The sequence below is a fragment of the Meleagris gallopavo genome, chromosome 5 (assembly GCF_905368555.1).
Source record: "Meleagris gallopavo chromosome 5, MGAL_WU_HG_1.1, whole genome shotgun sequence".
In the NCBI taxonomy this organism is placed as follows: Eukaryota; Metazoa; Chordata; class Aves; order Galliformes; family Phasianidae; genus Meleagris; species Meleagris gallopavo.
In genome coordinates, this window is record NC_139408.1 from 45,389,093 (window position 1) to 45,413,399 (window position 24,307).

The 24,307-nt window shown below is 37.0% G+C and overlaps 1 protein-coding gene across 1 annotated transcript; it reads right to left on the bottom strand.

The window, feature by feature from the left end:
- Positions 1 to 1,708: 1,708 nt before the first annotated feature.
- LOC100544866 (serpin A3-4-like) lies at positions 1,709 to 14,280 on the bottom strand. The gene is made up of 4 exons (XM_085225557.1): positions 13,632 to 14,280; positions 8,142 to 8,412; positions 4,516 to 4,666; positions 1,709 to 3,478 (listed from the first exon to the last, which is right to left on the bottom strand). The coding sequence occupies exons 1-4, from the start codon at positions 14,263 to 14,265 to the stop codon at positions 3,290 to 3,292; spliced, it is 1,245 nt and encodes a 414-aa protein (XP_085081683.1). The 5' UTR covers positions 14,266 to 14,280; the 3' UTR covers positions 1,709 to 3,289.
- Between the last annotated feature and the right edge of the window lie 10,027 nt (positions 14,281 to 24,307).

The window sequence follows — 24,307 nt, forward strand, 5'->3', positions numbered from 1 at the left end:
TCTTCCCTCTGCTCCTAGCTTATATATTTTTAAAGATCCTTATGAAGAATTCCTGCAATATATCGACCAATCTGCAGTCCACACACATATCAACAGTTTCAAAGAATTCTTCAGCAAAGCCATATTAATTCTTGAATGTTTTGTCATATGTATTCACATGACGACAAATTCTAGTTTCCAAAATTCAAAAATTGGGCTATGTGATCTTCATTTCACTACATGTTTACATGCAAAGTTTTTTTTTTTAATATTACGTTCGTAACTTTTTTCACTCTGATATAGAAACCAATCCAAGTAGTGCAGAACAGTGAAAGTTCTAACATTTTTCTTAAGACAGATAAGAGCTCTTACATAAATACTTAGCACTTTGTTGTTACTTTCCTTTCCTCCCCTTCCCGCCGCCCTAAAATCTCTTCTACTATTAATTCAACTTGAAATTTTTCCTAAGGCTCAACCACTGCAATGGAAATACATCTGGAAAGGATTGAACTTTTCTACTCTGGCACTATCCCATTGAACACTCCTTTGTACACTTTGAACACGAGTTGGCCCCTCAGGCTCTGTGGCAGGTTTCTGATGTCTATGGAAACTAATATATTATTTAGCAGCTAGAACTTCTGTAATTTTTTTTTTCCTCTCTCAAATCTGTTTTTTTCCTGTCTTATTCCAGTTTTTTATTTTGTGTTTTGGTGTCCCATTCACCAGTTCAACTTCCCCAGTTTGATCACAACTTCCATTTTCTGAAATTTTTCTTCATAATTCTCATTAACATGTTAATATATCTTTTTTTTTTCTTTACTTTTTACCATTCTTTTTGAAGTTTCTTGGTTTGTTTTTTTTTTTTTTTCTGTTTGGTTTGGTTTGATTTCTTGTTGTGGTGGTGGTGACTTTTGTTTTTGGTTTTTTTTTTTTTGGGGGGGGGTGTGTACATCTATTACTGCTACATATTTTTAAGGAAAGCAAGCTGCAATATTTGATTATATCTTAATACTGTGACCTGGAATGATCTGCAGTGTGCGTAGATAAAGGCAGAATTAAAAGCTCTCTAAGAATTGTAGAAAAATGCCCTCTGTAAAGATTATCTATAGATCCAGTGATGTGATCAGAGACAAAGCTGAGTATATCTAACTTTATTTTGGGAGCCCATGAGTCTATTTTTCCTTATTGTCCAATTTGAATACCACACAGATGAGTTTTTCTTCCCTGCTGTATCACTATGATTTTATTAAGAAATAGTTTCCCTACAACAAGCTGATAGATCCTAAAGAAATTATCTCAATTTTCTTTAGAAATCCTTAAAAGTATATTTTTTTAAATATTGTGATCTATGTTGTTGATGATATCAATTCAATACAGAAGTTAAGAGCAACCATATTTTGTTTATGGAATAAGGTACCTGAAGATACAAGGTCCAGAGCTCAATACACATACCAAATGTCATAACATAGCTCTCAGAGAGAGCTGAGAGAGACTTTTTCAGAATAGATATGATGAAAGGCACATATGAAGCTAAAAATTTGGTAAAATAGAATAAGCACACGTTGTACATTGCCTTTCAAATAAACACTGCTTCATCAATGGAATGTCCAACCCTCTCAGCAATTTCTCCTCCTAGGAGAAATAACCTAGGGAGGTTATGCACTGAACAGTGCTATGCACTGAACAGGGATTTTCTGCTCAGACCAAAGAGAGTGAGCTTTCTTAAGATCATTACTGGTATTACCATGGTGATTAGTGTATACGAGCACTATATGGACAACTGCCAATAAGAAATACTGGTCAAAATCCTGCTTGAACCATACTTCGTAATTTATAGCTCAGAATTACAGGAAAAAAAATAGCAAAACTGGAGACTTCTAATGTCATATTTATTCATTGTTTTTCTTCTATTGTAGTACATTTTTCTGTGTAGTTCAAGACAGTACAAAGACTGTTGTTAATGCTTAACACCCATTAACACACAAACCCATTTTAGTCAATAATTTACCCTTCCTGCAACCAGAGATCAGATATATATCATGAACATGGGTGCAGAAATAAAACACTGATAGATGTTCTGAAAGAAGAAGTAAAAGTAGACAGAAAAGGAAAAATAAATAAGCATGTACATTATGAATGTGACTTTCGGTACCGTGTATCCTAATAGTGAAAACATATCCTATAATATTGCTGTTATACTAACCATGAAGCAGATGAGAAATGGAGTACCAATATCATATTACTGGATAGTCTGGGAACAGAAGGGTTCATGTCAAAAGACATGGTATAAGTCACCAATGGGGTATAAGGTGCTACCAGTAGGGTGCTCTATCCTACAAACAATACTGCAGTGGTGCTTACTACCGTGGGTGATCTCACAGGGCCAGATGGTATTGCTCTATGGGCACTGGCACCTTGTGGAGATGGCTAGTGTTTCCTCTAGAAGCTGGTTTAGGTTCAGGCAGCAACTGGAAGAAATTCTGTGGCTGCTGTAAGCTGTGTATCTGGTTCACAAAAGTTTGCTCCAGGGAGTTGAACTGCAGAGATCTAATCTACATCTTCCTTTCTTAGACTCAATTCTGACATTTTTAACCTGGAACAAGTATGGACTGGAAAGTCTTACAGAAACAGTGGACAGAATAGTGTATACATGCAAGGGAAAAATACATTTTTCTCGTGATCTCTTTGTAGCAGCCAAGCTACCACAACAGCCAAGATGCAATGAAGTAACAGTCACTGAAAAATAGCACTGTGCAAGGTAGTAAGCACTATGTACATTAAAAGCTATAATAGACTTGGTAGGAAAATGGGCACAAGTAGCTAAGTGCCATAACTTACACCCATTTGTCAATCAATGCCAAAAAAAAAAAAAAAAAAAAAAAAAAAGAGAGAAGGCAGCCACAATTGTGAGGGAAGGAGCAGGGTTGCACAATTCTCTCCACTCACATGCTCCTCATCTTCCCTGTTTGAAAATTTATCTGTGCCGTCACTATTACACGGGCCTATTCTGTTCCAGATCTAACGATAATTTTGCCCGGATGCAACCTTCATCTTAAAAAAAAAAAAAAAAAAAAAAAAAAAGAAAAAGGTCCAAACAAATATGCAACTATGACAACTTAAATTGATGAAGTGTCTCATCTACAAAAAAAAAAAAAAAAAGAAAAAAAAAAAAAAAAAAAAAAAAAAAAAAAAAGGAAAAGGAGTGAATAACATAGTTGGGTGGAGAGCCCTCTATAGCCATGCCATGAGCATCAGGTGAAACACTGGATTTAACGGTGGTGATAACTTCATACCTAATGTGTATATTAGCTTAATCTTTTTCCAGAGGGTTCACAATTTTTCCCATGAACAGTATGTTGTCCCTTAAAGTTATGACCAATAAGAAGGGTCTGTTCATTCTAATGACAACGGGAACGGACATAGGCACTATTTCCATGCCTGTGGCAGCTGCTGCTTCAGTGCCAGTCTCATCCACCTTTACCACAGCCTGATGAATAGCCTGTGAACAAACAGATATGTTACAAGTCAAAATGGTACAAAACCAGTTACCTTAAGAGGAACTGATCCAGAAGTGTCTGGAGAAGTTATTAATAAGAAATTATTGTCAAGTGGACAAGTATGAATCTAATGCACAAAAACAGCAATCTCAGGGGAAGAAAAATCAACAGACTACATTCAAATCACATTGAATTTTTTGACAAGTTTATACAGTTGAAGAAGTAACATACAAATAAGCACAATGAGTAGCATCCTGAAATTATTTTTTTTTCATCTTCCTTAAAATCTTGTAACAATTAGGGACAAATAAGGAGTTCTATAAATAGAAGGACAGAGCAGAGAAACGTGTAAGTTCTAGTTTGAAAATTGAGAGGTTCAGAGATTCTAATTCACTAACTTTCATCTGCAATTCCACCTAGTTGTTTTGCTTATATTTGGCAATGAAATTTTCACTGCAGGGTAGCCCTGATCATTGACTTTATGCATCTTGACGCATGACTTATCCATAGATTTTGCCTGGGCCTAGCACTAATGGAATTCATTGTTCATAGGCTTGAGGCCAAATGTTTTCTTTTTGCAACTGCATTTTTCTTTCTCCCAGAGTTTAAAAGTAGTCATTGTTTTTCTTCTGCCCTCCCCACTATAATACACAAGTAATGATTCATCCTGCGTCTCCCTATTTATCCACAGACAAGCTAAAGAAGGTAGACATACGTAGAAGCGGCAAAGTAGTGGCTGTAACAGTACAGTGCAGAAAGACATTTAAGTGTGGAGAGGCAATGATTTTGTCATGTTTGTTTTATAATGTGTCCCCATACAGATAAAAAATGCCTCCCAGATTTGAAACTTGGAACCTACTCCAATACAATTCCACTAACGGCCCAAGTAACACGGGTGAAATATTCTGTGTATCAACTGCTGCCTTTTCATGTAAAGTGAATCTTCCTCATGTTAGTATTACACCATGAATATTCAAAAACAATGTAATGTGAACATCAATAACCATAGGAACGGAAAAGAAAAAGCACTATCACTTACCTGGGAAATTCTGTGCTGGGGTTGTCCAGTGATACCAGATAGGTCAGCCTTATCAGTGAATAGATCCATTATGCCCATTTTATATAAAATGTTTTTTAGGTTGTATCTCCCATGAAGAGTGAATTTTGGAAGATACAAATTTACTGAGTTGCTGGAAAAGAAGTGCAAGAATAAAATTAAACTTTCAGGCATGATATCACAGTACAAGGCAGAGTCATTTTGCTTCTCCCTGAAGATATTTTGTTGGTAGGGTCACTCTACTCTACCCAGGGGATCATCGAATCATGGAATGATTTAAGTTCCAACTCTCCTGCCATTTGCAGGGACATCTCCCATTAATCAAGTTGCCCAAAGTCCAGTCCAATCTGGCCTTAAATGCTTCCAGCTATGGGGCACCCACAGCTTTTCTGGGCAGCCTGTGCCAGTGTCTCATCTCTCTCAGTGAAGAATTTCCCCCTAATATCTAAATCTACCGCTTTTAATTTAAAACCATTAACCACTCTCCTACCACTGCTCTCCCTGATTAAGAGTCCATCTCCAGCTCTCTTTTAGTCCACCCACAGGTACTGGAAGGCTGTAATGAGGACTCCCCAGAACCTTCTCTTCTGCAAGCTGAACAAGCCCAGCATCTCATTCTGTCATCACAAGGGAGGTGCTCCAGATCTCTGAACAAATGTGTGACCCTCTCCAACAGGTCCTTGTCCTTCTTATGCTTCAGAACCCAGAGCTGAATACAGTAGTCCACTGCAGGTGGAGGCTGACAAGACTGAAGTACAGGCATACAATTGCCTCACTCTCCCTGCTGCCATCCCTCTTTTGATGCAACCCAGGATGCAGTTGGCCTTTTCCGGGTTGCAAGCATACACTGCTGGCTCATGTTGAGCTTCTCAGAACCTAATACTCCCATATTCTCCTTGGGGCTGCTCTCAATCCACACATCTCTCAGCCTTTGCTCATGCTTGCGATGGCCCCAGTCCACGTGCAGGACCTTGCACTTGGCCTTGACGAACTTATTGAAGTTAATGAGAGATATAGTGGTATTAATTCAGAGAGAAGAAAAGAATGTTTATAACAAGCAGCAATGATGGTTCAGAAGGTAGAGTCTCTAGTCTGCAGTGAGCCAATGCTACAGTAAAGATGCACCTCCTAAGCTCCTCATATGATATTGTCAAAAGTTAGCCATACGTTGCTACTTCAGGAAAGATCTCACACACACTCCATTACTGGAGGATACAGAAGATATGCCTTATGAAAAAGATTCATTCAGGTGTCTCAAATATCACTATTTAAAAAAAAAATAAATGCTGTGCCATTAAGTTTATCATACAAATTAAGAACAAAGAAGATAAGATACACTGAAGTTGCAAGGCAATGTGTAGCTGACAAAGTAACAAAAAAAGTACGCAGACATCAACTACTTACTCAACAAGATAATTGTATGTCATCTGATGCCCAATTTATTCATTTTTATTCTACTTTATTTATTTATTTATTTATTTATTTGTGACTACTTTAGTCTTTCAGTAAATTAATTACAGCTCCATTCCATTCCATCCCATCCCATTTCTTCCTTGTTCTTTCAAGTAGCATGCTTAATCAGAGGTCATTCTGACAACGCTGATTTGTCAGTATAGTTTTCTGGTCATAAACCAGGTTCAGGTTTATAGGGCAAGAAAGTGTGGAGCACTTAGTGAAACTAGCCAAAAAGCAAGCCATGCAGTGAACAAGTGGAAAGGGAAGGGCTTTTGCTTTCACCATAGCACGTTCCACAGATTGAATGCAAAGTCTGGCTGGTAATCAAAAATGAGAGTTCTAGTGGATTGAAAATGGCTTTCTGATCTCCTACTTAATTTCTGATGGTGCTGATTACTGACTCAAAGGAGATGCAACTATAATTGCATCATCTTTCTTTCTATTACGTACAGACATTCATTCACAAGCCCCTACTTGTTTTCAACATGCAGGAAAGGGAAAGCATATAGCAACAATGTGACTGGGCAAGAAGCACTGGTATACACTTTCCAGAAGAGACAGGAATGTTTTCTCCACAGTTCAACCACTAAACTGATTTCAGCTGTCTGTAGTCAGCTGCACTGATACTTTGGCACTATCTCCCATTCAGCAGCCAGCACTAACAAACAATACTACAAATTGGGTCAATATCAGCTTGCAGATATAAAAACAGAGAAAAAAATAGCTTGTCCCAAACTCTTACCTCATTCCATATCCCACAACAAAGACATTTATTGATGCATCCCAGAAGCTCTAAATGACAGCAGTTACATTGAAAACTACAGGCAAAAAGGGGAGGAGTTGAAGTTATTAGTTTGCAGGAGAGAGTTGGCATGAGGAAAGATGGAGAGCTACATAGAACAATCTCACGATAGTGATGCATTTCTAATATTAAAAGTGCTATATCTCCCAATTCACGGCTTTAAAGAAAGTTATTTCATTTGGGGAAAGAAAGGAGATGAAACAAAAAATGTGTATTTTATTTAGAATCTCTCATAGTGATTTTAAAGGTAATTTGTGCTTCTTTGGCAAAAATGCTTCATAAGTAACTTGATTCAGTTTCTGATTTGTCTTATAGTGAAAGTGACCAATCACATAGCTGCTCCCAGAAATTTAAAGATTGTAAAGCTGCACTGAAAAATACGCATTTTATTTCTGATAATTTTTTAAATGGAAAATACATTTAATTTTTTTTTTTTCCTGAAAAGCTTTGACAGTGAATCAGAGTAAAAAAGCATGAAACTGTTTTAGATATTAAGATATACTCTTTTATCTTGAAAATTGGTAATTCAACACAGTGTTCAAATGTGGATGTGTGAAGGTCTCTTATGTGATGTATTCATAAATTTGAAGAATACAAGCACTTCATCCTGCAAACATGTTTTGCCCATGCTTGTACACATATTTTGCCCCATCAGAGACTACTACTACATATAACACTAATGGATACAGAAGTCTAAGATGTGCTGTTTTAAAGCAAATGAACTTTGTCTTCTAGACTCAACGTAACCTTGAAGCAAGTGTGCCTTAATATAATATTGCCTTTCTAAGTCTTCAGAGAGCCTGAATTCAATGGCTCTTTAACATATTAGATTCTCTATACACTTATCACTGAACTTTGTCCTCACAATTGTTGCATGAACATTGCTATTTCAACATTAAAAGTGTAATTACTGATAAAAGTAAGGAGAAAAAGGAAGACCCAAGAAAAATAAAAAAGTCTTAAGGAAAATAATATGAATTTAGTTGTAAATAGAAGAGAGAAGCAGAAGGCAGAAAAAAAAAGAACCCCCGTTCCCACCCTCCCCCCCCCCCAAAAAAAAGCAATTAAAGGTATTAAGGCACCTAACCTGGGACCTGCAGACAGTTGACATCAGGAAACAGAATGTGAGAGTAGCAAAAGTCTTGTAGCAGTGAAAGCTTTCAGTTCATGCAGTATGAATGTGAAAACACAGGAGTATCAGAGAGTAAAATTTCAGATTTGCTCAGAGGGAATTTTTGAATAGATTAAAATAGAATTTAAAATAGTACCCCAATTGTTTATCAGAGCTCAGCAGATTAAAATGTATTTATCTCCTTTCTTACCATCTGAACCAAGAACTGCAGAATTTTACCTTTTTGAGACTAATGTTCTCCATCTTGCCATACGTTCACAAGACAATTTTTTTTCCAGCTTCCTCATTCTTCCTTGATCAGGCAGAACAAAAAATGCTGAAGCACCTCCTTTGTAATCCATTTGCACCACAGTGGAAGACAGTTGTTCATCATAGCCATGCTTGAACGCACCAATTCCAAACATCATTGGGACTTCAACAGCCTTGTTCCCATCCACAAAGAATTTTTCCTTTTTAGTGTATTGTGGATTGAAAGGTTTCTCCCATTCAGCTTAAAATACAAGAGATAGAGTTGTGGGATACTGTGAGATACAGGATATAGGAATGACAGGACACAATTGCAGAGGCATAAACTGCTATATTTGGATAAGATTCAAAGATAAGTCAATTTGCAATAAGCACTTGTATTCACTGAATACTCAGAATAATTCAATAACAACACAGTAAGAAGACTGTGATGTACAAAATCCTCTCTTTTCACAGCCAGACAGAATAAATTTAACTGTATTATCAAGTGTGTGATTTTCTCTATGAAGATGGTTTTACAGTGCCCCATATAATGCAACTTTTAAATGGGAGCTCAGAAGAGACAGATTATTTCCTTTCCTTATTTCCACACCTACGGAACTTATGAAGGGGTAAATTCTATAAAGAAATGAACAGATTCAGGTTAGTTGAAGAGAGAAGAGTTTTATATGCCACTTTTTCTGATGGTCAATAAAGTCATGAAGAGTTTAATTCTGTCATACTGCTAGGTTAAAAAACAAAACAAAATAACAGATACCCTTCATACTGTCATACTCAAAACTTCAAATTTTCAAGAGCTCTTCACTTAGTTGTGGTGAAACACACTGCTCACACTGAATCCTCTCTAGATACAAATTCATAAATCAAATTCCAACTATTTGTCTCATACATTTTGGAGATTGAGCTAAAAAAGTCTGGAAAATAGTTTTGGATTTGTTTGTTTTGTTTGCTAGTTTGTTTTTAAAGAAAGAAGTGTTGCTCTACAGTAAATTTTACCTTGAAGAGCAAAGATCATTTTTGGTTCAGTGAGTAAAGAGAAAATAAAATAAAATAAAATAAAATAAAATAAAATAAAATAAAACAAAACAAAATATAAAATAAAGAAAAATAAAACAAAACAAAATAAAATAAAATAAAATAAAATAAGCTCCATAAGAAAACAAACAAACAAACAAAAAACATGAAACAAGATCACATTTGAATTCTGGTTTCTTTTTAAGCAATGATTACTAGGCAGCTTGGTACAAATTAACTGATCATTTACTGTTTCCACTATTTGTGGAACAGCATGTTCCACAACAATAATAATAAACACTAAACATAATAAACTATAAACAACATATGTACTATTCTGAGGCAGTGATATAAGGTTGCATGTGTTGAGCTATGAAAATATAAATCAACAACAGTTTCGACTACACTTTCATATTTCTTAATTAATAGTGACCACAGTAACACAGTTTTGATGTCACAACTGATTTTCTGTAAAACCTTCATTAAAAAAACTGGGGACATCTATCATCAGACATACAATAGTTAAGACTTCTGTTTTGACGTGGTTTAAGGAAAAAAAGCAAAACCAAAATGAATCATAGAAATGTGACAAAGGCCTGAAAAGCTCAAACAAATTTCATGTAGTGCTCCAAGTAGGGAGAACATCCACTGATTTCAAAGAGGGCTTTACTTGATTAAAAACTCAGGATTTTAAAACAGAGGGAAAAAAAAGTCCTACATAGCGGAACACCTGTTGTAATGGTCTCCTCTTTCTTAGGAGGCTTAGGGATGGCACCTCTATCAAAAAAAAGAATCATTTTCGGGTGATCATCCTAATGAGGCAATAATAAGGGACTGTGTACTGTATTGGAAATTCATGCCCACTGTTGGAGAGCCAGGAAAACATAGCCAGAATTTTGTCCTAGGGAAGGACTTCTAGAAACTAAGATACACCAAAAAAGGGGGGAGATAAGTCAGTGCTGCTGTGCACAGAAAGTTGCAGTGTATAGAGAATGGAAAAGACTTTAGAAGTATGTTCATAATATGAAGTTTCTCAGGGATTTTTCCTTATTGTGTATTGAGATTTCCCTCCTAGTCATATGAGGCTCTACTTCTTTGCACATCCTTTCATGATATTTCTACCAGATAAATTATCTAACAATATTTTCCTCACTTGGTTTTCAGAATATGATGAAAAGAGTAAGAGAGAGAGGGTTTGAAACAATTAGAATATTTCTTGTTGGAAGCTGGAAGGGTCCTACAAAGATCATAAAGTCTAATTACCTGACCTCTTCAGGGCTAATCAAAAATTAATATATATTAATACAGGCATTGTACAAATGCCTCTTGAACTCTGGCAGGCACAGAACATCAACCACCTGGCTTGGAAGCTTGTGCTTCCTAGGGTGTTTGACCATTCCTATGAGAAATAATTTTTTCCTCATATCTAGTCTGAACCTTCACTGGTGAAGTTTTGTACCATCCACTCACTTTCTATCACGATCTAACAGGAAGCAGAGCCCGGTACCTCCATTTCCTATGCTTAGGGCACTGCAGGGAGTGGTGAGGTCACCTCTCAGCTTCCTTTTCTCCAGACTGGATAGTTCAAGTGTTTTCATCCTGTTCATGAAAGACATGTCTTCCAGTCCTTTTATTATCCTTGTTACCCTTTGCTGGACACTTTCAAGAGCCGTAAGTTCCTTTTTATAGTGTGTAGTCCAGAGCTGCACCAGGGGTGAGGCTGCACCAATGCTAAATATAGTGGGACTATCGCCTTTTTTTGGCCAGCTGACTGAGCTGTGCTTAAAGCACCTCAAAATATAGTTTGTTCCCTTGGCTGCTCGTGCTGAACTGCTCTTACCATCACTCCCTCACTGCCTGGCTGGTCTCCTTCTGCTCATTTCCCGGTCTGTATCAGTGTTCTGTAACTGTGTTCAGCACTACTCCATCCCATGTGCAGTACTTGGCATTTCCCTTTTTTGACCTTCATGTCATTAATGATTGCCCAATATTCCAAATTCTCTAGATCCCTCAGCAAGGCCTCTCATCCTTCCAGAAACTCAACAGCACCTCCCAGTTTAAGTATCATCAGCAAAACTGCTGAGGTTGCACGCCACTCCTGCATCCAGATCATCAATAAAAATGTTGAGTAGAACTCTAGGATTGAATTCTGGGAAACATTACTAATGACAGCCAGCCAGATGTAGTCCTATTCACTTCAACACTTTGAGTTCGACTGTTGAGCCAGATCATCACATAACATAGCATGAATCTTTTTACCTCAGAGTTGGACAGTTTCTCCAGAATATGAGGGACAGTATAAAAGGCCTTACTGAAATCCAGGAAGATTACATCTACTGTCTTCCCTTCCCTCTAAGAGAGTGTATTCATTGTGGAAGGATATCAAACTACTGAGGCAGGACTTCCCCTATGTGAACTCCTGGTGACTACTAGGTTTGATAATAGTTCTATTCTTTAAATGCCTTTCAATAACTGCCAGGATAATATCCTTAATTTTCCAGAGACTGAGGTTAGACAAAGATCTGACATTTCCTGAATCTTATCTCATACTCTTTGTAGACATATATAACATTGGCAAGCTTTCAATCAGCAAGATTCTCCTTAGATAACCAAGATCTTTGATAAATTATTGAGAACATCCATCTATAACATTTGCTAGTATTGTTTCCTTCAGTATTGTTTCAGTACTCTGGAATGAATGTTAGGCCCCATGGATCTCACTGAATCCTCCAATCTGAATTTCTGCCCTGCTTTCTTGATTTGCAATGCAATGAGATTGCCTGCCTGCTCTTGTGGTTTTAAAAGGTGTTTCTTAAAAAGGATCAGCTCTCATAACCAACTCAAAGCTTCTAAAGCTGTCTGAGTAGTTGAAAGTTTGCTCTTCTAAAATCCAGGTTGGCACCTCTGCTGACCTTTTCATCCTTACACCAAAAATTTTGAACTCAACTATTTTGTAATAACAGCCTCCTATCATCATATCTCCCACAAGACAATTTCTATTCTCAAACAACAGGTCTAGGAGGACATCTTTTCTAGTTTGCTTAGTATGTACTTTTGGCAGGAAGAAGGAAGTTGTCTTCAATATGTTTTAGGAATTTTCCAGCCTTACCTGTTGCAGCTGTATGGTATCACTGGTTTATATCTGGGAAGTTGAAATCTCCCATAAGGTTGAGAGCAACCACACCCAAGATTTCCCCTAACTGCCTACAGAATAATTCATCCATGAAATCTTCCTGGGTCAGTGTTGGTAGTAGATATCCACAATGACATCTGCTTTGCTATTGCTTCCCCTAAACCCTCACCCAGAGGCTCTCTACTACATCACCCTTAAAAGCAATGGCTATATAGTCTAATCTCTCCCTTACGTACAGTGAAACACTTCCATGTTACCTTCCCTGCCTGTCCCTCCTGAACAGTTGATAACCTTCCATTCCAGTACTCCAGTCATGGGACTCAATTCACCAAGTTTCACTAATACCATTGCTATCATAGCTCTGGAAAAAGATCAAAGCTTCCAGTTCTTCCTATTTGTTCCTCATACTGTGTGTGCTAATATAAAAACATTTCAGATATGCTCTAACAACAACTGTTATTAAACCACTTATTGATCCTTACAAACTTGCTTCTCTTCTTCTTGTTAGATCAATAGTCAAAAAAAAAAAGCTTGGGAAGATCTCTAGGCTGTAGCTAAGCAGACAGTATAAGTTAATTAAGCAAGCTTGTTGTCAGTAGGCTTAAATGTTATATGGGGATGGGGTGAGGAAAGTCCATTTCTTTACTGCAAAATTTTAATATCTGTGAATCAAAAAAAAAAAACAACAACAAAAGTTTGAAGACCTATGCCTTTGGACACATTAGGATGCCAATGACACTATTATTGAAGTTAGTAAAAAATAACATCAGTGTGAAACTAAAACTGTTTTTACACATCTAGCTTCAGGTATGAATCTATGCACACTAACAGCAGAACTGCTGAGTAAATGCATGAATTTTCTTTTAGATTAGAAGCTAAGATTTGCTTTAACAGCATTCTTTGAATTTAATTCTGAAATTGTTAAACCAAATAATAACAACAAAAACCAACCAACTGAATTGGAGATAAAATTAATTCCTAGTTATCAAAGCATAAAAGAATGTGCATATAAATAACAAAATTTTATGGGAGTACATATTTTAGTGCACAGAGGCACCTTCCTGAAAGTATGTTTTGATTACTCTTTACCAGGAAAGAAATGTATATATTCAAACATAAAAGGAAAACTTGTCTTAAATTTTTCTAGGACTTAGCAGCAGCATCAAGCTGGTAGCTTTGTTCATAATTGAGTGAATACCAAAAGGAGCACACGGTACGATTCCTTATGAGAAACTATATTGTAAGAAAAAAAAAAGTCCAAGACTGATCTGAAGAAATAATGTATGATATCAGAGAATTAGATATGCATATCTTACCGTTAAAATAAATATAACTAATGAGAAGAAGTTCAGTAAGTGGATCAAGGTTATTTATGAGGTCCTTGATTTTCCCATTGGTTCTTTCTGCTACATAATCATTGATCTTCATCTGGGCTTGATCAGACCTCTTGAAGTTCATAGGATAAATTTCACCTTCATAGAATTCTCTGAGGTTATTCAAAAATCTTTGTTGTGGTTTCAGTCGATCAAGTACAAACAGGACATTTCCCATATTTAGCTGTAAACCCTCATTCTTTCTGTTTACCATTTGTATGAGTTGACGATAACCTTCATGGATTTCATTTTCAGAAATCTCACGTGGATTAAAGTGAAGGACCCTAAGAATCTGTGCCAAAGTATCAGACCTGGCACCAAGAGTCAGCATTGCAAAGGCAGTAGAGATGCTCAAAGGAGAGAAGAAAATATTCCCACTGTTTTCATGAGAAGAAATCTCTTTGTAGAAGCAACAAGCAAACTGACAAACACGGCTCCCTACAGCCTGCTGTGGCATGTTTCGGTTCTCTTTTCCTCTTTGATTTTGGTTTCTTACAACTTGGTGATAAGGCTCATAGGGATAAATGTTGGAATGAATCCCAACAACTAAAAGGCAGAGGAACAACAACAGCTTCATGTTTCTATAAATCTGTAAAAGAAGAAAATAAAAATGAAATCTGTCTTACAAATTTTTTTACCTCATGCTTTTCAATAAATCTGTCCTTTCACTGTACAGATCTGGCTTGGTACCAGTTATTCCAAGCCATTTTCATTCAAATGATATCAGCTTTCTATTTCAAGGAAGTAGGTTTTGGAAAATTACTCAATCCACTGAAGAAGTTATGAAAGAATGAAAATTAAATTCAAAGCAAAGCAGTATGAAAGGCACCCTCATTAAGGTTAGGCTACTTCTCCTTTGGAACTGTTTTATTTCTGGTATTCTATTTTTAATATGACTTTAAGTGTTAAAAGCACAGGTCTCTAGAACAGAGGATAAGGGAGCCGTCAATGCCGGTCAATTACAGTTAGTATGACAAAAAATTCAAAGTAAAGGAAACACGCAGTATTCCTCCATTGTGACAATTAATGTTACACGTAATTTTAAATGGGCTGTGGGTATATAAGCAGACACCAGAGAGAAAGTAAATGAATTAGTTAATGAGGAAGTGATGAGCATTTTCTGTGATTCCTTAAAACTTGACCAATTAAGCACTATTTAAGAAAAAAATTGCCACATAGCTTTGAGCAATTACAGATTTATCAAGACCATGGAAATACAGTGTTGTTCATTAAAAAAGGAAGTGTGCCTACTGCATGCAAAGGTTTAGATAAGTGACCAAACCAAATCACCTAAAAATCGGAAACAAACAAAGAAAAATTAGAGAAACAGGAGAACAGTTTGAAAACAATCTTGACTTTACAATCAAAAATACAATGAAAGGTGACTTTATCACAGAAGGCTGCAATGGCAAAAAGTGAAGATGAATGAGTGAACTCTAGAGGAATGAAACTAAAAAATAGTATAGGAAAGCCCATAGAATAGGAAAGCCTTTTTCAAAGTAGTGCATAAACCATCCATTCACTTCTGCATACTATTAAGTTCAGAAACAAATCTTAATGGTACTGCACATGGTTCAACAACTTTTTTTGATAGAAGAAAGTAAAGACATGGAACAAAACTGGAAATCAAAATCATCCTCCTGTGGCATATTACTACTTTACCTTTATTAAGGTTAAGGTATTAAGGTATTACCGTCATTAATAAAATAAAATACTCCCCAGAGAAAAATACAAAGAATTCCAAAGGTGAAACATAAGTTAAGTGTCTGATTTGGAAAGAGAAATAGTATTTAGGCTTTCATATCTTATAAAATCATGATGTCTTGTTGAATTTTTATCCAACCATGATCTTTCATTTGTGTTCTCCACATTCTTATAACCTTGTTTCTCCAAATTTCGGTGAACTCAGAATACTGATCTCCACTACAATGTATGTTATATATATATTCTTTAATCACATTCTTTGAATATTGTGGTTACAGCAATGTTACTATTGCTAGGAAAGGACAAGAACCCTGTGCCAAAACACTTTCGGTCATCATTCACTTTTATGCCTAGAACACATTTAAAACATTACTTTTTGATTTGTTAGTGACTTGCTCTACTGTCATTCATACTCTTTTAACTCTATCTGCAGTACTTTTTTTCTGAATTCTCTGGAAACTTTAGAGAGCAAATCATAAATCTCTACTTTTATGTTATTTCATGCACATCATTTGTTATTTATGACCCTTTTGCTTCATTGAACTCTAAATCTTTTCAATGTGCAGTCTTCCTAAAGAGGGAAATGCTATACAAATGAGCTCTCATAGAGGACTAATCTTACATATTTAAAAATAAAGTAATAAAAGAGTACAAAAAGTTTAAATTGCAGTCTGATTGAGAACAATATAATTTCTCAATTGATTAATCAGAAATTGTTGTAACATTTGACAGTTCTTCCACAGAAAAAAGATGCACGACTTACAGTACAGTCAAAAGGGTCTCCTGTTGTGTTCACCAGGTCTTCACAGGTCCTTGCTCAGTTGTTTATGCTGCTGAAGACAGTGCAGGGTATCCTCTAGCAAAGGTTAAGATCATCTAAGGGCTGTGACTCACACATTATAATTTTAGAGATTAGGCAGAGCAAACAATGTTGAAACTAGTTTTACTGGACACCTAACTTTGCTGAATATATGTCTCACATGTGACATTTTATTATTCATGAATATCTGTTTGCCCTGGTTAGATTCAAAACTTTTTTCATCAAACTGAACTTACTGATTTTTCTTATCACAACACATTTCAACTGCCAAAAATCTATTTTTTTTCTACAATCAAGAGAATCAACAGAAATAATTACAGTTAAAGGTCTTGAGCATCATCTCCAATGACTACAGCATTGCTGCCACAAGGACTAGACTTAATGCCCTGGGATAATCCATCTTTTTGTGAATTAGCCTGATTGTTTGTATCCTGCATATCCGTGTCGGGGCATGATTCTCCCCAGACAAACTCATTGATGGTTCTAAAAGATGCAGAGTTTAGAACACTGTTTTGCTACTTCTGCAAATGCAGACATAGGTGTATCCAACTATCCACTCCCACATGGAGAAAGCACTGGCAGCATGATCTGCTATGGCAACTCCAGGGCCACTCACACAGCTGTGTACCCAAACGCAAAAGAATGTGGCCGGGATGCTATTGTACATAGGTGATCCCAGGTACAAGTATGGCCCGGGGACAGGGGGCGGAAGCCTAAGAACGTGGGTGTTAAATAGAACAAGTCCTTAGACCAGCTTACTATCTTGGTATCTGGTTTGCGGGTAGCAGGCCCCTCTGATCATGTGCCAAATTCATCTGTGTTAGATCAGACAGCCCAGTACCCTGAGCTCAGAACTCAGCCCTATTCATTGCAGTGAAACACTATCATTGCTGCGGCAAGTTGGTAGGAGCAAAGTGTCAGCAGTGTTGAACAAGGAACATCTGTAGATCATGTAGTGTAACCTCTTGCTCAAAGCAGGATCAGCTATAGCAGTTTGCTCGGGACTGTCTTAACTGTGGTAAAGACAGCACAATCTCTCTGAACAACCTATTTCAGAGTTTGACCACGCTGTCAATAAAACAGATTTTCACACAAATTTAAGTGGAATTTATTTTATCTTAATTTGTGCTCAATGCCCCTTGTCCTGTCACTGAGAAGAGGGTAGCTCTTTCTTTGCTCCTCCCATCACAAATCAAGTATTTATTGGGTGACCTTTTCTTCTCTGAGCTTAACAATTCCAGCACTCTCAGTTTCGCCATGTATGTCAGATCACCTTTCTTATCCACTACTAGAACAATGCCAGTATACTCCCGTTCTTGTACTGGAGCCCAGCACTAGACACAGCACTCCAGATGTGCGTGCGATGAATGAGTAGAAGGAAAGCATTATCCACTTTGACCCGCTGGTGATAATCTCCCTCGTGAAGCCCAAGATACTCTTGACCTTTGTGAAAAGTGCTCATTGTGGCTCATGCTCGGCTTGATGCCTGCCAGAAACCCCAAACCATCAAATACAGTATCTTATGTCTCCATTTCAAGAACTGAGATAACATTTGTTCTCTATTTCCCTTTAAAATGCAAGCATTTTAGTAGAGGGAACAACTTTACACAAAATAGGTGGAGTTCCGATCTCGGTGCTCCATCTCCAAGCACCATTGAAATACTAACCACAACAATAGCTCTGTAATATTTTCTGGCAGGCAAAAATGCAAACAGTGAAAGTTGTTGATGACTACAACCTATCAAGCTACTCAGCAGATTGCAAAAAAAATAAAAATAAAAATAAAAAAATAAAAAAAGAAAAAGAAAAAGCTTATTGCTTATGAAGTAAATCTTGAGAAATAAAATGCTTTGTGGCTGTATACTAGACTCTCAAATAATGTGTTCTTTAGGCATAACATTCACTTGAAAGAGTATTTGGGATATCGTTTTTACTGTTTCTTGTGTAAGAGTCAGGAATCTCACTTAGAACTAACTTTTAATAATGGGCTACAACTTTCATAGTGTATGAAAGGTGATTTCTGATGAAGAAAGGAAGGAAGCCTAATTAAATACAGACGCCATGCTAATGACAAGGTGATGGATAAATGACTAAGCTAGATTCGCACACACCTAGACCACACCTCAGGACACTTGTAAGGGGAAAGCCTGGCAGTTAACAGGGAAAAGTCTGCCCTACAATTGGAAAGAAGACAGAGAAAATTGATGCAGGATCAATGTACATGAAAAATGTGAATCTCTTGCTAATGGCATAAAAGAAAATCCAAACATTTTTCATGTTTTTCTAGAGTGAAGCCATCAGAGTCCTTTGTGTGAAAAGAGGGGTAGCAGTTTCTGACTCAACTGTACAATGTACATGATGAAAAACTTCAACTATAAACAATTAGTTATATCATAATTATAAGCAGAATACTGATTTGTAAAGAATTCGGCCATTTTGTGTAATTTTGAAAACTGGGATATTCCAGAGTAACACTGAATATTTTGACGATACAATGTTAATAGCGAGAAGAAATTCCCTCAACTATACCAGGAGCTTTACAAAAAGTTCTCACATAACTGGCACCAAATTGCTCATACGTGATTAAGTTCCAGATGGCAGTACTTAGTATATCTGTTTTGAAAAAAGATAGTAAAATCAAGGAGTTTATTTATGTGGAGTTCCTCTCTACAATACCCAGTATCCACTGGTAGGAAAAGTAGGGAATTCTACTCCATAAACAAGGCCACAAAGCTTCATCTTAACTTTGCTAAACCACAGATACCAGGTGTGTACATACTTTCAAGAGTATGGAAGAATGTCTTAATTTGTTGTCCATTGAAACTAAAGCATTTTTTCATAATGATAATTAAAAAGGGAGGCAACAGGGACTGGAAAACAAATTTATATTGTGTTGTAGTTTTCTGGAGCTGTCAGTACTTTCTTCTCAAAATTTAACAAGGAAAAGTGCACAGCCTATAAAATGAGGACGGTTATACCTAATTTAGAATATCTGGTTCCTTGTAATAACAAAATATTGCCTTTTAAATGTGTTTCAGAGCTTGCAGGATTTCTAAAAAATGATTGCTCAGTAGGTATAGCACTGCTACAGAAGATTTACAGAAACAGAAATCACTTCAAGACACCTCTGTTTAGTCATGAGGTTTTTAGCAATCCTTTTAAACCCAGTATTCCCTCCCAATAAATCTACTACACAGCAAACAAGAGGAAGAAAGAAAAGAAAACAAAATCAACCACCAAAGACCAAAACCTTCTCTTCTCGTTACCTTGTTCTCTTCTTGTCAACTTGTTACTGTTACTTTAATTATCACTGGAAATGCATGGATGTAGGTAAAGGTATGTAACTATTTTACAACACAGGTTTTTGTTTGCTTATGTCAATATCCTGAAATTCTGTCAGTTTTTCTTCAGGAAATGAGAGAAGTGACTATGGTTTGGTAGCTGTTCTCTCTCCAGTCCAGCTTTCCATCTCTTTCTCTGGAAAGGAGGCAGGGAAGTATCCTACCCATCCTCTCTTGACGTGCCTTGTGCTGCTGAGGATTCAGATGTTCTAACTCAACAGAGCCATACCATATTCCTGAGTCCTCTCTGCCCTTTTGGCTATTCTTGCTTTCCTAGCCACAGGTAAGAGCTCCAGGAAAGTAAACAGAAAGAGTAAGGAATATCCTCAGTACAATACCTCTCCAGAGGACAAATCTCACTTCTTTCCACATAATCCTCGCCTCAAATTCGGTGTCCTGACAACTCCCTCTTCTTGTGCCCCTTCAAATCACTCATCCAGCCCTCCAAGCATCAACACTGGTGATTCCAATCACCACCTCTTCCAATAACTCACTGCCAAATATTCTTCATCTTCTCTAAATTCTCTTGTCATCACGTCCAGCATCAACTTTTTTAGTATCATAAAAGCTAAAATGAGAACATGAAGAGGTGAGGCTGTAGAGAAGTAGGGGTTCATCTTGGGAGACCTCATTGTGGCCTTCCAGTACCTTAGGGGAACTTGTAAACAGGAGGAAAACTGACTTTTTACACAGCCTGATAGTGAAAGGACAAGATGGAATGGTTTTCTACTAAAAGAGAGGAGATTCAGGTCAGATATTAGGAGCAAATTTTTACTCAGAGCACAGTGAAGCACTGGCACAAGCTGCTTAGAGAAGTTGTGGGAGTTTTCACAGCCAGGTTGGATGGGGCCCTGAGCAGGCTGATTTGAGTCAACACTGTGTCCTTCTGTCCACAAAGACCAATGGTATCCTGGGATGCATTAGAAAGATTATAGCCAGCAGGTTGAGGGAGAATGTCCTTCCCTTCTATTCTGCCCTGGTAAGGCCACATTTAGAATACTGTGTCCAGTTCTGAGCTTCCCAGTTTGAGAAAGACAAGGATATTATAGCGGAAGTCCAGTAAAGGGCCACAAAGATGATCAGGGGCCTGGAGCATTTAGGAATGGCTGAAAGAGATGGGACTGTTCACCCTGGAGAAAACTGAACTTCTTTGAGGGTTACAGAGCTCTGAAACAAACTGCCTAGAGTGACTGTGGTGTCTCCTTCTCTGGAGATATTCAAAACCTGCCTGGATGCTTTCTGTGCAGCCTGCTGTAGCAGAAGGATTGGACTACATGATCTCCTGAGGTCTCCTCCAACATTTGTGATTCTGTGACCTAGTGGATGGCAACCTTGCCCACAGCAGGGAAGTTGGAACTAGATCATCTTTAAGGTCCCTTTCAACCAAAGACAGTCTACATTTATATGATGATTCTATATACAGAGAAGTAGTTAGCAAAAGTTTGTCTCAAGAAAGCTGAGGAATCATCACTTTGAAGATCTCTAGTGTTTGCTTACTGCCTATGCTTTCTCCTCAAAAACAGAGAACTGTTTCTTCCACTAAATTAGTTCCCATCTACCTCAGCAGCTCTTTCAGCTGTATTTGACTTTATGGCTACCAAAGAAAACCCCTTTTCATCTTATTAATTTATCTCATACTTCATGGTTTTTTTTTGTGATTCTAATGCTTTGCACTTACAAATTTTTATGCTCCATCTTTTGTGAAATTTTATGATGTTTAGATTTTTGTCAGAGAAAATCTGCATAGTACTTTTTCCTCTTAATTTCAGCTCTCTCATGGTCCCAAAACACTAATACTTTGATAGCAGACATAGAAGTTAGTGATTTTCAACAGTCAGTACTTACTATCAGCTGTTGAAATTTTAATTAAATGGGGAAACAAAACCATCATGGGGAAGAAAATCCCTCTATATTCAAAAAGAGATTCACAGCTCAGCACAAAGAAGAAATTTTCAAGTTAATAAATCATACATAGACAACCTCCCATCCTCCCCAGTATCCTCTTCCATTTTTCCCCCACTTCCTCCTTCCAGTTTTGGCCTCTCTTGTGCAAGGCACTATGCCTCAAAAATCATAAAACTAAAGAATTTAATGTCCTACAGATTGTCAGATTAATGGAAATTCCAAGTCATAGTACCATTACATAACACTAATAACATGCATCTGAAGGAAAAAGAGTATGTAATCTGGCTCCAAACTCAAATATATTTTTAATCAATATATCTCAAAGTGCTTCATATTATCACAGCTACATCAACAGCTGTTTTGTAGAGAATATATAGACAGCCGCGTTCTATGTCAGTACAAAGAACAGAAACCAGAGAAGAGAATGACAGTTGTAAGAAGAGACATGATCAAGTTCAGATACACTTGGTTAAAACAAATGTAAAAAATATGTTACTTCTTAAGAGAGCGGGGAGGAGAACTTCAAAGATTATCCTAAAAAGAGAAAGTAGAGCTGAAAAGAAAACTTCCATTTTGGGGCCCAGTTCTAGAGATTGTTATTCCTTGCAACGGATTGTTTGTTAGTACCAGAACTGAAAGCAAGATAATTGAGGCAGTGATGTGATGCTGAAATCGTGCAGATCTGTAGAACTCAGGCTAATTATGCTGCTGTTGTGTTACCGCTCAGAAGTGACAATTCAGATCTACCCAGCAAAGTGATATACAATACACTCGTGTTAATTTATTAAGAACAAACTTAGGTGACAAGCATGAAATAAAGTTGCCTGAATTGAACAAAAACACTCTCTCTCATCAAAAGAATCCTTTTAGATAGACTTAAAAACTAACAGAAACCTCAGAAAGAAAATTCTATTAGAACTGAGAATTGGCCCTAGATAGCAGTTCCAGCACTTCTCTAAGGAAAATTATAGGACCAGAATTAAGTTGGAAAACAAAAACAGTACTTTACACACTCTCTTTCAGACATGCCTGAGAATCCAAAGTGCTACCAAAAACAAAACTCCAATTTCAAAGACGCATTCTGGAAAGCAGCATACGTCAGAGTGCCAAGGAGCATGACTCCACTGCTCCTGATACCTGAACTAGCTTGTCCAGGGCTCTCTAAGATATTTCCATAAGCAGCTGCTTTGCACAGTAGAAATAGTCTAGGAAGTAAGCAAATCTGGCGAGACTAGCTCATGATGATACATCCTGTGACAATGAGCCCAAGGCAATACAGATGTTACTATGTGAAGAAGGAACTAAACATATAATTGATCACAAAACTATGGAAGAATTTACAAGCTATAGCAGTTGTGTATTATTGTAAGGTCTTTATTCTTTCAGAGTAATTCAGAAAACTTTTTCATAGAAACACTAGTCAACATCACACCAGGAGATGAATTAGTGATAACTGGAAAACAGAGCTCACTATAAATTATATCCAGGTACATAGGTCTACGTACAGATTGAAACTGCAACTAAAGAAAAGCTTTGGGTAGTAAAAATTGAACAGGAAAAATTGAAGCTCTGCAGCAACAATCTCATGTGCACAGAGATTGTGTGAATTAGAGGTATGGGTAAATACATGAAGGAAAAATAATGTACTCTTTTCTGGATGTCAAATCTGCAAAAATACATCATACCCTTGGACTCATATAGGCAGTGAAGCAAAAAGGGAACTGGCACAGAACAACTGAGAGAAAACTTCAATGCATCTCCTAGAACAGAGCTCTCACTGGAATAGAGATTAGATCAGTGAGCAGATCCCTCAACAGAACACACTTGGACTTACATAAATGTAATTCTTAATGGGAATATTTCATACTTCAGCAAGCACATCTATGAAGTTGCAGGGGAAGATTTATTTACTCTTGCTGGAAAAATGACATGCGTTTTTTGAAATGATTATTTTTTCGCTTCTGTAAAACAGTCTTTGAGCAAAATATCACAGCCATGCAGGTAGTAGTTCTATTGGTCCATTGCATCAGCCCATTGTTCAGCAGACACGCTATTTCCAGCTACAATATTGCAAATATTTGCAGTTGTATTCAGAAAGCTAAACTCCATTATCGCCATTCTGACAGACTGAAAATTGAGCTCTGATCTGAACTTTGCACTATTTAGTAAGAAGCAAATAAATGGACAAGCTAGAGTATGTGATACGTGAAATTTAACTTAGCAGAAATCAGACAATTAGAATGCTTCTAATGTCCTTAAGCTACAGTCAAGGGAACCATAAGCCCACATAGTTGTAAATAAATGGAATTTTTCTTTCAGGCTGTACCCACCACTTTATGCTCTTGATAAAAAACAGTTATAAAATGATCACAATGAACATATGTTCAGTGAGCTAAGGAAAATATTATCCAAGCATAAACATTCTTGGTGAGTATCAAATGTCTCCAAATACCAAAAGGAAGATGAACAAGATACATAGGAAACCTTTCCTGAAAAGGTTTCTGTTAGTCAGTGTAAACTAAAGAAAATTAACTCTAATACAATAAAAAATCAGAAGCAATATCATGAATACTGGAAGCGAGAGCTACAGGTCCGGAGGGTAAAGCACATCAGAGATTTACCAAACTTGGTCAACTCATCTGATAAACTACTTCTGGGTTCCTGAAACTATTTTCAACATCATTGCATAGCTAATATATTTGAGGTGGAGAGAAAGATTGAGTACTGAAAATTGTTCCCATGATGACTGAGCTCAGTAGAACCAGAAAAAGTGGGGTGTAGCATGGAATGAGCAGTGTGAGCTAGAACTGAGGCAATAAAAGAAAAGGGAATTGCCTTCACCTTAATTA

What these genes read in the sequence shown, in the direction of transcription:
- LOC100544866 (XM_085225557.1), bottom strand. Translation starts at nt 14,265, where the DNA reads ATGAAGCTGTTGTTGTTCCTCTGCCTTTTAGTTGTTGGGATTCATTCC. An exon ending in AGAACATTAGTCTCAAAAAG is followed by an intron (nt 4,667 to 8,141) that starts GTAAAATTCTGC and finishes CTTCTTTTCCAG; the next exon opens with CAACTCAGTAAATTTGTATC. An exon ending in CCCAGCACAGAATTTCCCAG is followed by an intron (nt 3,479 to 4,515) that starts GTAAGTGATAGT and finishes GTTTGTTCACAG; the next exon opens with GCTATTCATCAGGCTGTGGT.